Raw genomic sequence first — 13,746 nt, forward strand, 5'->3', positions numbered from 1 at the left:
TTCCGTTTTAGTGTGGCAGTTGGCAAAATCAGGCTGAGCAAAAAGGATGCAGCCAGCCACCCTCCTTGTTTCTTTTGTCTGAGTGTGAGGTGCTTGCCTTTTTTTTTTCTTCTTTCTGCCTTTTTTTTTTTTCCCAGCAATGTTTTACAAATGATGAAAAGCCATTGCTGCTGCCAGCAAGAGTGTACTAACTCAAACAGACCCCCCCAGGAAGGACGCAGCTGTCCAGGCCACTGGCTGCAGGGAGGGTCTGAGCCTTGTGTTAATATCACAAGATAGTATGAAAGACACCTGCATGTGAGCAGCTGAATTTCTGCTCGGTCCAGTGGCAGAGCTTAAGGAAGAAATGAAAAAGCTGAGGAGAATTAGGGAGAGTGAAACAGAAATAAACTGGTGGAGTTACACCCTTCTAACCCTGAGAAAATCTCAGCAGGAGTCAGAGGAGCCCTGCCCTTCCTGAGATGAGGCAAAAGGAGGAGACGTAAGAGACAGTGGGGAATAGAAATGGGTCTCTGCTGGGGAAGTGATAAAATTCCTTCCTGACACCCACCACCTACCCAGGTGCCCTAACAGAATAGTGCTGGATCCAGAGGGTCTGGCAGATGACACTAAAGAAAATATTCTTTCTGGAGAGTCTCCCAGTTGCACTTGGTCTGTCAGACAGAGCACAGCCTCAGGTATTAAGAAGAAAAGAAGAGTAGTGGTAGTGGGTGACTCCCTTCTAAGGGGAACTGAGGGTCCTGGGTGTCTACTGGATCCATTCCACAGGGAAGTGTGCTGCCTCCCTGGGATCCAGGCAGTGGATATCACAAGGGGACTCCCTAATAACTAAATGAACTTCATCTGTTCACCACTGTCTGGGGTACAGTGACCATGAAATAATAGAGTTCTCAATATTTGGTGAAACAAGGATGGGCATCAACAAAACTTCCACTCTGGACTTCTGGAGGGCAGATTTGGCCTCCAGGCCTCCTTCAAGAGGCTGATTTGGAGAGTGCCTTGGGAAACAGCCCTTAAAAACAAAGGGGTCCAGGAAGAACGGACATACTTCAAGAAAGAAGTCTTGAAGGCACAGGAACAAACTGTCCTTGAAAGACAAGCTGACGGGGTAGACAACCAGCCTGGATAGGCAAGGAGCTTTTGAAGGAACTAAGGGAAAACAAGAGGGTGTATCACCTTTGGAAAGAGGGGCTGGCAACTCAGGAAATATTTAGGGATGTTGCCAGGTCATGTAGGAAGAAGAGTAGAGAGACAGGAGCCCAATTAGAACCTGAGGAAATCCAGCCATTGCAATCAACCTTTTCTTCCCAAAATGCCATTTCTGATTGGAGTATAAATGGAACTGGAATGCTAAGTGCTGAGCTCCTGAAGCCCAGGGACACACACCCTGGTGCCAGGGATGGTTTACTTGGCCTAAACCATTCAAAAGCACCCTGAGGCCATAGGTTAGCTTAAGTCTTGGGCCGTGTATGGCACTGAAATGCATCTTTCTAACCAACCTCTTTTTCTCTTCATTGTCATCTTCCTCAGCAGGAAAAGCCTTCCACTGGAAGTGGGCTGTGATGTTACTCCTGTTTTCGATGTACATGGTTGTCTGGTTTGACATGGTGATGAAAGTCTTGTCAAACTTCACGGAATTTGTGCTCAACACAACATTGACATCTACAGCTTCTCCATAGAGCTTTGTGTGGATAATTTCTTCACCTGGAACAAAGCAAAGAACAGTCTTTGCTCAGCTCACTGGCTGATGGAGGCACAAGGAACAGAACAAACCACAGGTCACAGAAGGAAGTGTCACAGATTTTAGCTGAATGAGCAGTTCTGTGGATCAGTACATTTATCACATCCTGACAGCTCTGTGTGTAGAGTGGGGTTGTCCTGGGCAGCTCCTTCAACACCTTATTTCTGAGTGTGTTTGTAGAGCTTTGGCCCCAAGGTGACAGTGTGTACAGGGAGACTGGTCCATGTGCTCTGGTGACCCACTCAGATCACCGGGATTTCTGCACCAAAGTCCTTCAGGTGACGCTGAGGAGCCCTGCTCAGTCCTGCCTTGCCCAGGCTCTCCCCGGGCATGCCACCAGACTCCTGTCTCTCCTGATCTCTTGCATCCCTTGTTGCTGACCAGAAAATGTGCCTGGGGGCATGTGGGCAGCAAAAGGAGGCCCAGAGGAAGAAGTGAAGTGACAGCCCACAGCAGGAGAGAAAACAGGTGAGGAAACACAACCAGCCTGGCTCTGCAATAGGACAAACCGCTACAAAGAGAACACCATGAAAATCATCATCATCATCTTCCTGTCCAAACCCACAGCCACATCAGTCTTGAAATATTTTATATTGTTCTGATCTCAAAAACCAAGATGGAGCATTGAAAATTAAATAAAAAAGGGACAAAGGAAAGATTAGTAAGTATAGAGCAGCTTCTGTATGAAGACTGAATGGGATTCCTCAGTCTAGAAATCAAATGGGAGATAGATGTGAGAGGTTTGTAACAGCATGAACAGCCTGGGAATAGGAACGAGGACAAAATTGTTTTGATTAGTCACAAAAAAGGAACTTGGGGGCCTGAAAATGTTATTAGACAGAAACTACATATATGTGTAAGGGCAACATAGAAAAAGGGACGGTGACAAGCCAGTGGAGAAACACCATACAGGACAGAGGGGTGCAAGAAATCCATTGCATTGGACACAGTCTGATGGAGACCTCACATGCAGCACTGCCCAGGAATAACATAAAACTTCACCCAGGCATAGCCACATGGTAATGGAGAATCAGGGATCCTCCTTCCTCCACTCAGCAACTCCCAGCAAAACAGGAGTCAAAAATCTTAGCCCGTTAGAGGGGATCCACTTTATCCACCCCCTAAACACCAAGGCGTTCTCAGTTTACTTTGGGGTAAAGCTGAACAGGGGAGGCACCTCTGGAGGGAATGGAGGGGGAGGGACAACAGGGAGCCCTGGTGCAGAACTGTCCTGTGCCCCTGCAGGGCCCAGCACTCACCTGTGTTGCAGCACAGGGACCCGGCATAGTCATCGTTTGTCAGCGGGTGAAATCCCACTGTCACCTCCATGGTGTCACCAGCGCCCAGAGTTCCTGTGGCTGGAACCACGGAGAAAGGACTGCAACACAAAGAGAGGGATCAGGGCTCAGAGGATACCTGGGCATGAGACTCCTTCTGCAGTGCAGCTCACTTCAGCTCCCTTGGGCAAGCAGGGAGCAAACCAAGCACAGGCAGCAGAAGACAGAACAGACAGGATCAGAAACAGCCACGGAGCCACTGCTGAGGAGATCCAGCCCTCACAAGATCCTGTGGGTAAAACGACCTCAGCTCCCCATACTCTGCATCCAGCTCTCTGCAGTGACACTCAAGGGTCTGACTGCCAGCAATCCCACCAGAGAATGGTTTGTGAAGAGCACAGAGAGGCTTCAGAGCTATCTGCATGCCCAACTTGACACTGACTGCCTCAGGAATTTCTCTTGTCCTGCTGCTTATAAACCTCATCTGAAGAGATGCAAATGTTAGGGCACTATCTGTCCTGGGAGATTACAGCCTAGGAATCAGACAGGGAGAAGGAACTTTTCCTTGAAGACCAAGGAATAGTCACCGTTGAATTTGCAGTGTGGTTCTTTTGTTTATTTTACCTTGAAAACACCCTGATTTAGACTAAAAAGGGCACATTTTATCAGCATTTCAATGAAAGCGGCTCGAAGGAAAGGAGCAGTCAAAACTCTGAAAGAGTGCAAATGCAGATTAGAGCAATACAGTGACATGGAAACCCAAAAGGAACATGCCATTTCCAATCTGAAGGATCCAGTGCCAGCTAAATGAAGCACCATGAGCAGGAGCACATCAAGGAGGCAGAACAGGAGTTCTCTGTGTATTTACCAGCAATGCAGTCTGGGACTCTGGGTTGTCATCCAGCCTTGGCCCTGCAGAGAAACTCTGTGCAATGTGTTGGAAATGTTGATGCAAATGTGTTGGTGCACTTTGGATTTAACAGGAGCAATTAGGATTGGTCACCAGGTAAAGAGCTCTTGCCTGACAATCACAAGACTCTGTGCTTTGATGCTCAGGGACAGCTCAGGGGAAATGTGCTTCTGCCCAGCAGCTGCTGGCCTTCGTGCCCTCCTACAGCCCCACTGAGGACATAACAGTTCCCTGCCTTGGTGCTTTGCTGGTGGTCAGTCTGTCACTTAAAAGTGTGTTCTGCGGAGTTTGGTGATCAATGCAGCACACACAAAAATAAAGAGAACATCCGGCAAGCTGAGCTTTATTTATGTCACTTGCTTCAGGTTCTGCTCATTAAGGACCTATTGCTGCAATTATGGGCCTGACCTGTTCCCATTCCCACTAGTGAGATCATCACAACTGGCTGATGGAGAAGCCTCAGGAGAAGAGGATCCAGCCAAGTCCAGGACTCAGTTTCAGGACTGAAAATCTGACTGCAATTCAGCCCTGCATCTCCTACCCTGGGCTGCACCCACCAGACTCCTCTGGTCCTGCTGTAGCAGTCATCTCTCAACTCCTCTGACTTTCAGCCAACATCACTAAGCTGTTCCTTGAGCCCACAGCTAGAAGAGCTGTGAAGGAGACATCCCTGACACTCTAATAACCAAATGAAAACCACTGCCAAGAGATGGGGCTGGCAGGCTAAATTTTGGCCTTTTATCTCTCAGTTGTGAGCTGCTCCTTAAGACAGTTCTCATCCTGTTAGATCTGCCCTTTCAAGGAATCACTACTGCACCCAACAGGCAGAAAAGATAAACAATGGAGAGGGTTTTAATAGGTTGTTTTCTTCTGCTTTTTAACTAGATCCATTTGTTTGCTTGTTTTCCTGTATGGCATCTAAAGACAGGTCCAGATCTCCCAATGCACCTTGCTCCTGCTTTGAGCAGTGTGTCTGCTCAGATGATTTCCAGCAGAAGTTATTTTTTACTTTTCTCTTCTAAATCAGCCCAACTGCTTTTCACATATTCCCTAAATGTCTCCTATTTCCTATACACCTGTGCATATACCTATGGGCATGTGGTATATTGACAGGCATTAGAGGAGCTCAACCTTCATGACAGTTCCCAATGAAGAATTCATGATCTTTTGGCAAACATTTAACACAAACCAAAATGAAAAAACAGCAGAAACTCAGGAACTTCAGAGTATTCAAAAAGAAATCTCAATGAAAGGGGGCACAACCTTATTCAGAGATTTAAATAACCTTTGAAATTTTAAACTGGCTTTCAAAGGTGCATCATGGAACAGAAGAGGTGACTGATGCCCTCAGCTGACAAGGGAAATCAGATCAGCTTTAGGAACAGGAACAGCACAGGCTGCCCACAGCACAGCTCATGTTGGGCATCTGATGCAGGGACCACTGCAAAGCCACGTGCCTGTGGCCTCCCAGAGAATGGCTCTTTTTGCTGACAGTGCTGAGTCAGCATTTCAGAAGCTGCTTGTGCTCAGGAGGGTGCAAGCCAGCTGCCAACATGTTCCAGCACCCCCAGGAAATCTGGGACAGAGAAAGCTCAAAGGCTGCATCCTGCTAAGAACACCGAAAGCAAGAGCAGCTGCCATCCATCCTGCTCCCTTCCAGCCAGGGCTGCAGGGCAGCAGCTCTGATGCTCTGCTTCCTTTTGTTGCTCTTTCCCAACTCTGCTATCACACAAAGGTGATATCCTTTGCACAAGAACAGATGAGCTGCCTCACCTCTGGGTGCTCAGCTGGTAATGAGCTTCCAGGTTACCAACGTTGCGAACCAGCAGAGTCTTCTGGGTGCTGTGATTGACTGGACACGTGGAGAAGTCCAGCTGGTCAGGGAAGACCAGGACAGCTCGGGCACAAATGGCCCGAATTGGCACAACTATATTTTCCTTTGCAGTCTTGCAGACGAGCTCGTGGGAATAATCCTGCAGGAAAAGAAAATGGCTCAGCATTTTGGGCATTTAGTGCCATCCCCATGGCAGAAGAAAAATAATTTCTATAACCCTTTAAGGCATCAATTTATCTATTCCACCATAAAAGGAACACTAAGTTCTACTAATATGTCACATTTTAAAGGCACCAGTGCACTTTGCAAAACCTATCTCTGTGGCATTAGCCTCTTGTGTCACTTGGGTCATACAAAGAACTGCCCTAAGCCACCATAATTTTTACTCGAAATTTTAATGATGTTAAATAATTCTTAAGTTCCTTCTAAGGAACACATGGAGCTAGGGAACAGAGGACATTTCTCTTTAAGTTTCTATATTCCCGCTGTCTGAGACTAGGACAAAGTGTTAAACTGACTCCAAGCAGCAAAAGGAAGATGAGAAAAGAGCTGCACCCAAAGAAATCCTGCAACTCTGGCCTGGTGTAGAAACATCAGCTGGCTCAGAACTCCCCTCTAACTTTGCCTCTCTAACCCAGGTCAGGAGAGGAACGGTGCTAAGAGGCAGCAGGATGCTGTTGGAAAGAGCCTCTCTTTGTTTCCCTGCAAGGCTTCCTCCCTTCCATGCCATGGCCTAAACCCTTCTGGATGAACAAGCCTGCAGATCCCAGCACTGAGATCAGACTTGCCAGGGCCTCAGCACTGCTGTTCAAACCTCCACACAAAACACATTTGGCACAGAGTGGGTGCCAGCTGACAGAGCAACCACAGTGACAGGCATGAAGACAGAGGCACAGCAGTGTCACTGCCGTGGGCTCTGGGCTCACAGCTCTGCCTGCAGGTTGTGCCTGCCCTACACCAGCTCCTGCAGGCAGGTGTCCAAGTCCCCTGCAGCTCAGCAACCTCCTGCTGACCAAGGGCACCCAGAGCCCAGTGTGCCTGTGCCAGGCTGGGCTCACGGGCACAGCACAAGCTCTGCCCTGGCCCTGCAGCTGCACCATGGTCAGCTGTGCTCTGGGACAGCACAGCTGCAAGGCTGGAGAACACAGGCTGTGAAAAAGCATCGTCTTTGCTTCCAGCCCAGGGGGAGGCAGGGAAGCTGTTGGCAGTCAGGAAGGAGAAAAGCTCTCTGACCTCTTTGTTCCTTCAGTGTTTTCCATAATAATGAAACCCCTTCCACTGTACCTAGAGATGGCCGAACATCTGTCAACACCCCTCTGTCATTTTCATCCTGTTCCCTGGGCATCTTCCCTTGGGAATGCTCAGGAATGTGCAGGCAGGGGAAGCAGAGCCTGTCAGGCCTGGCTGCAGTGCCTGGCAGCCCGTGCCAAGCTGGGACTGGCTGCAGGCTGCCTGCCCACAGCCTGGAGCCAAGCTCCCAGCATGGAATGGGCTGCACCCCGAGTGCAGGGAAAACAGTGGCTTTGGAGAGAATTCTGTGTTTTGGCTCCTCCAGTCTCACCTTGTTCTCCTCGGGGGTGAAGCGGATGCGCACATGGGCAGAGGCGCCTGGTGGCACGACGTGGTACACATCACTGGGGCATGCCAGCTGGAAATAAGGCGAGCTCTCCATGCAGACCTTCACCATCCGAGCAATCTGCAGCAAAGATGTGAAATGATGATTTTGCCACTTGTGGAAATACGATGAGAGGAGACCTGTCCATGCCCTGGTGTCATCCCTCCTTGACCCCTTTCCATAGCACTTTCAGCTGTGGAGGTGCAGGCACATCATTCACAAGGGTGAGCTTGAATCCCTTCTCTCTGGGTCCAGCATTTTGGCCAGGGCCAGTAGGGCAAGGCCTGGTGGGAAGGAAGGGCCAAGCAGGTCAGCACCAGCAGGATGGAGATGGAGCACCTGAACCAAGTCATCTGCATATTCAACAGAGCCAAAAAACCTGCTGGCTTCTGCCTGCACACAGCCATGCAGTCGTGTTCCAGAGGGGAATGTGCTCCCTGAAAGCAAACCAGCACATTGTCCTGGGGAAGGAAGAAATTCCCTTCTAGCAGATCAGGTTTGGGTAGGGCTGTTCTGGGGATGCAGTCATGCAGGCAGACCAGCAAGAGAGGAGACCACACACTGTGACCTTACTGGGAATAAAAGCAAATCTGAAAAGCAAAAGAAGGAACACAGCAAGACAAACCCTAAAACAAGGAGATGGCAAAGAGAATTTAAATGGGCAGTAAAGCAGCAAGGAAGAATCATAAAACCATGAGAGCAATCAGCTTGCCAAAAGTGACAGAAACACAGACAGGCTGTGCCTATCAACTATGGGCTTCAAAGGCATTTTCTGCCTGGAGAAACATGACCAGCACTGACTGACAGTGTGGTTCCAGAATGAAAAGCCAATCTTGCCTCTCCAGGGGTTCTTGCTGCCTGTGCAGGCAAGCTGGGCTGCTGGGCATTCCTGCCTGCAGCCAGCAGGCCAGGTTCTGCCCTCTGGCATTCACAGACACTGCAAACATGCATTTTCTAGCACACTGATATCATCAACCCCTGAGCAGCAAAATGCTCTCCAAAAGTCTAAATCAGATGATTTTGACTCCCTCCTGTCTCTTCCCACCCGCCCACTCTTGGCACAAGGCTCATTGGAGAAAATGTTTCCCTGACTGAAATTCCAATGGTCTCTGTTTTCCTCTTTACACTGGAACACAACTGGTGACATTTTTCAACTTCTTTTCCTCTCAACTCTCTTGGGAAACAGCAAAATAATCACAATTTCTTCAAGTGAAGGTGAAAACCTCCAGGAGCACATGGTTCCTCCCACCACTCTCCTCTTGCAGCACAGTGTTAAAGCTCCAGGTGCCAGCACTTACCTTGTCCTTATTCATGATCGAGAGTACCATTTCAGAGACCTCATGAGCGACGAAGTTCTGAAATACCATCTCTGTTGGAGAAACCTGAAACAAGCTCTTTTTCGGGGGTTCTGGTGGCAGCTGGAGAGCAGAGAGAGAGCAGGGAGAGCTTCAGCTGCTGGGAGGAAGGTTCATCAAGAACAATCTTACACTGATCCCCACGGAAGCACAGGCACTGTCCAGCCCACACTGGGGAAACAGTGGCTCACCCACCTCTGCTCTGAGCTGATCGAGAGCTGCTGGGTCACACAGAGCAGGCTCAAGACAAGCTGCTCTTTTTATTTCTCCAGCTTTCCTTCTCCACAATGCCAGGCAGCACTTACCTTAAGCACAGCCCTGTGCCCACTGGGACACTGACTGAACACTCATGGAGTAAGTAAAACCCACAAATTCACATCAGACTCTATTGGAAACAATTTTGGGATGTCCTTTACTCTGAGACAGGGAATCTCAGGCTCACACAACTGCAAATACCTGTTTGGATCTAGAACTTAGGCATCAGTAAGAAGAGAACAGTACCAGAGGAGGTGTGAGAGATGAGGTGATATTTGGCTGAAGCTAAAAGGTTCTTAAGGGAAAGAATGGAATTTGTTGCTTGTGGTTTGGATTTGTTCAAGTTGGTTTGTTGGTGTTGCTGTGAGCTGGGAGAGCAGTGGGGTTGAAGACCTGACCAAAAGGAAGGAGGATGAGAGGGAAGGGGAGGCAAGTCTCCTGTACATCTGACAGCCTGCAAAATCTAACACCCCGTCAGGGTCCAACACATGGTTCCAACCCAAAGCATTAAAGTAATTAATTTGTTACATCTGAAGTAATTCCTGCAGGTCCTCGGCCTTCAAAGGCCAACGCTGCCACTGTGGAGGGAATCCTGTGACCCCGAGCATTTGATGGTGACCACACCAAAGCAAGAGGAGGCTCCTTCAGCAGGAGAATGGCAAATGGCAATGTGTGCCTTTGTGTCCCCAGCCTTCCCCCCATTGTTTTAGCAATGGCAGCTACACTGCAGCACAGCCCAGCAGCTGCAGCTGAGGTTATTTGTGTTGGCTCAGTGTACATCAGGACTCCCAGTCCACCACTCCCATCAGTTTGCAATGACAGCAGGACCTGGACACTGAGGTATTTTGCTGGAGGCAAGCCTGTCACAAGCACACACCCTCTTCAAACTTCCCATCAAACAGAAAGGAAAAGAGCAGAATAAGGCTACCTGTTGATCAGGGTCACCCAGGTCTAGAAATGAGCGCCTATTGGGCAGATAATCCCAGTCAATGCCGGCCTCCTTCCTCATCTTTTTATACTGATCCCTCTGAAACTTGGCAGGATTTACCTGAAAGGCAAAAAACAAAAAAACCCAAATGAAACAAACAAACAAAAAACCCCCAAAAAACCCCCAAAAAACCCAACAAACAAACAAACAAAAAACCCCAAGAAAAACAAAACAAAACAAAGCAAAAACAAAAAAAAACCCAAACAAAAACCCAAAAAAACCCTAAAACAAACAAACAAACAAACAAACAAAAAAAACCCAAAACCAACCAGCAAGAACCTCAGAGACACACTTGTTCAGAAAACCTTTCCTTGAACAAGTGGCACTGGTGAATAATTTGTGATCACAGCCACCAGGACAGTTCTGGAAGCCCTGGCTGATACTTGCTTAAATACTTAGCACCAAGAAATTAATTATACAGAGTGCAATACACACACTCCAACCACATGGCTGTGTCCCATTAGTCTCTCCGTGATTTGATGTGACATGTTTGGGGATCTCTGCTCTTTGGGCATTTGTTTCCTCCTATGTTTCATTGGATTGAGGCAGTGACCTTCCCAGAGAGTGGGGAGGAGCTCTCAGAACTGCCTGAACTCCATCCCTGCACAACACTCCAAACTCACAGCGAGGAGACAGCGCTGCTGGCTCAGTCCAAGAGAAGCAAGAAAGAAAAGCTGTGCCAAGAGTGAGGTGCACAGGAATGTGTCCATGTTTTTGCTCTCTCTGTTAATTAGCATTTGTTTTCTCTGCCTGGCCTGACAGAGCCCCCCACAGCAGAAAACAGAGGGATCTCCTTGGCAGAGCCTCAGCAGTGGGGCACCTTCAGCCAAGTGAGCTCCAGACAGCAAGGGACCTTTGTGGCCCTGACTGCAGTGCTGCCTGCAGGGCTGGAGCTGTGCCCACACGGGAGCTGAGAGAGAACAGCTGCTTTGGAAGCTCTTCTGGTTGGGACCAGCCGTGGCTCTCAAGGCTTTGGGCAGAGTTTGAGCTCTCCCCACCACATGCCCAGGTGCCCAAGGGCAGGTTGGTCACAGCAGCACAGGGCAGTGCCCAGCCTGACAGAAGGAATTCCTGTGGCAAAGGGCAGGCACAGAAGCACATGCTGAGGGCTTCAGCTGCACATTGGATTCACTTGGCTCCCGTGGCACAGCCAGGCAAGGCGCTGGGCTGTCCCTGAAACATCACACAGTGTTCCCTACTGCACCAGGACAGCCCCCACCAACAGGAGCACGGCACAAAGAGCTGGGCAGGGGCTCTGCAGCTTCACAGCACTGCTGGACAGCAGGGGCAGGGACACCAGGGACACCAGGGCACTTGCCAGCCTGAGCACAGCCCCAGTGGCTACTCACAGTATTAGGCTGCAGTCTGTCCCTGAACAAATTAGGAAATTTCGGTATCCTTCCCGAGAATCCAGACGCCATTCTGAAGGGAGGATGTCGCAGATGAGCGACAAGGCCTCAACAAAACTGGAAAGAACAACAATGGAACTCTGAAAATCCAGAACCCAATTCATGGCAGACTCAAGGGCTTTACTGGTGCTAAAGATTTTATATGATTTGAAAGTAGCTAAGTGCTTGTTTGGCATAAGTAGCTAGTATTGTTAGGCCTCTAGCTGGGCTTTATTTGGACTAGATTATTACCTTGTGCAATTCAAAGATGGATCATATTGAAACCTGGAGCTAAAGTGCTGAACATTAATAATACTTAGAACAGACAAAGCTGTAGCTTAAATATTACTTAAAAACAGCTTGAGTGGACCTCCTCTTCTTTAGGCTAAACAACCCCTGCTCTCTCAGCTGCTCCTCACAGGACTTGGGAGAGACTGGAATGTTATGGCTCATGGCTTAAATATTGCTATAAAGGACTTTTTGCCCATTGTGACAAAACTGAATAAAGAAGCTGAGACCACCCAAGCCCACCCTTCCCTGAAAATGCCTCCTGACTGGAGCTTGTGAGTTAAGCTGCCTAAAGGAACTTGAGACAAGATAAAGGTGACACTATTGTCCTATTAGCTCAGGTCTGGGGACAAGTGAGTAAGGCTGAGGGAGAAAAATATATCCACAACAAAGCCAAAGCCAGCAGCTGTCCTGAAAATCAGCTCTGTCTGCCTTCAGGCTGGGGAGGTCATAGCCACAGACTCCTCTGCTGAGGCCAGGTTTGCACACAAACCTCCCATCAACAGAGGGGCAGGAGGGAATTTTGGGTGTGTGGCGCAACCTCTGGTAAGGGGCAGTGGACACCCATCCCCCCTCACACAAACTGGCTCAGCTCTGAAACCCCCCACCCCCAGAAGGCCACATCCAGGGGACATTCCCAGCAGGGGCAGCTCAGGGGGTGTCATAGCCCATCAAAGACCCCCAAAGTGCCCCCAGAGCCATTCCTGAGCCCTTGCACCAGATGACTGCATGGCATGCAAAGTAACACAACAGATCTGAAAATCCACAACCCAATTCACAGCAGACTCAAGGGATATACTGGTGCTTAAGATTTTAGATTATTCAAAACTAGCAAGAGACAGAGCCAAACTTGTCCCACCCCAGGGAGGTACTTGGCAGTCCCACCTTGCCCAAATCTGCATTAATCCATTGCACTCTTACATTTTGCAAGACCTCACCACAGAGAAGACCAGAAGAGGATTGGATGGGATGGGATGGGATCCATGGAATGGTGAAATTTTCTACTAAATCTGTCTCTGTCACTCTCTTTCTTCCCCCTTCCCAGCCCCCTCCGTCCCCCCCTCCTTTTTCTATTTCTTTCTCCCTCTCTCTCCCTCACATTGACTGTTACACAAAATCCAGACTATTGACTTTGGCATATGGTCTCATTTTGCACCTTAATTCAGGGAACATCTCCTTAATGATTTTAATAACCAGATCGTAACAACCCACTGAAACTTGAACAGAACTCATTCACCTTTAAACAGTTTAAGTAAATACAATAGCAAAAAAAATTGTATAGATTAGTATATTTAGGAAATGTTGCATTTCTTTGGTGAAAAAAGAGCACCATCAGTAGACCATCTATTGTTCATCCCCTCAGCTGTACATGCCACCGAACTGAAGACTGGCTTTATCCCATCCTGTATTTCCCTTTGGCATTGTCTTTCAGAGCACAATGTGACAAAACCAGAAAGTGCAACTTGAGCCAATCTTTACCTTCAAACTGAATTCTGGATTCCCTTGCAAAGACCAATGTTCTGCGAGTACAGGACTCCCTCACAGAAACCAATGTTCTGCGAATTTAGGAGTCCCTCGCAAAGACCAATGCTTTGCGAGTTCTGGAGTTGCTCGCAGAGACAAAATCTCCGCGAACGCTCAGCACTCGCTCACAGAAAACAACGATCTGCGAACTATGCACTTGGCGAATCGCCGAGTGCAGCCGCCCGAACGCGCCGAGGCTGCGAACGAGCAGCCGGGGCCGAGCTCTGGCGCTGAGGCCGCGGCGCCGTCACAGACGCTGCGTTCCCGGCGCGGTTACCGGGCAACCGCGGCACCGAGCGCGGGGCCGGGCCGCGGGGATTGCCTAAGGACATTGGCACTTTCCCTACTTTTTATATTTATAAAAGTTTAAAATGTGGTGATAAAGGCACCTGTGGCAGGTCTATACACTGCTCTTTGCATAGCATTAGTATTCTATCCTGGCTGGAGCCCCGGGAGGGGCTGAGGCAGCTGGAAAGGGGCTCAGCCTGGAGAAATGGAGGCTCGGGGGCCCTTCTGGCTCTGCACAACTCCCTGCCAGGAGGGGACAGCCGGGGGTCGGGCTGTGCTCCCA

At 49.0% G+C, this 13,746-nt stretch overlaps 1 protein-coding gene across 3 annotated transcripts in view; it reads right to left on the reverse strand.

Annotated features, from left to right (window-relative positions):
- The window catches only part of LOC135279370 (hydrocephalus-inducing protein homolog), a 69,648-nt gene extending 56,263 nt beyond the window's left edge, over nt 1-13,385 (reverse strand). For 2 of the 3 annotated variants that reach the window (XR_010346633.1, XM_064386713.1), the window contains exons 1-8: nt 13,131-13,385; nt 11,325-11,441; nt 9,916-10,035; nt 8,676-8,795; nt 7,324-7,458; nt 5,702-5,901; nt 3,001-3,119; nt 1,500-1,704 (exon numbers count right to left, since the gene is read on the reverse strand). Coding sequence is in view for 2 of the 3 variants with exons in the window: in XM_064386713.1 (XP_064242783.1) it covers nt 1,500-1,704; nt 3,001-3,119; nt 5,702-5,901; nt 7,324-7,458; nt 8,676-8,795; nt 9,916-10,035; nt 11,325-11,396 (971 nt within the window). In the remaining variant the exon portion in view is untranslated. The remainder of the gene's footprint in view (nt 1-1,499; nt 1,705-3,000; nt 3,120-5,701; nt 5,902-7,323; nt 7,459-8,675; nt 8,796-9,915; nt 10,036-11,324; nt 11,442-13,130) is intronic. The other variant, XM_064386714.1, reaches the window with a different exon arrangement.
- Between the last annotated feature and the right edge of the window lie 361 nt (nt 13,386-13,746).

The sequence above is a fragment of the Passer domesticus genome, chromosome 12 (assembly GCF_036417665.1).
Source record: "Passer domesticus isolate bPasDom1 chromosome 12, bPasDom1.hap1, whole genome shotgun sequence".
NCBI lineage: Eukaryota > Metazoa > Chordata > Aves > Passeriformes > Passeridae > Passer > Passer domesticus.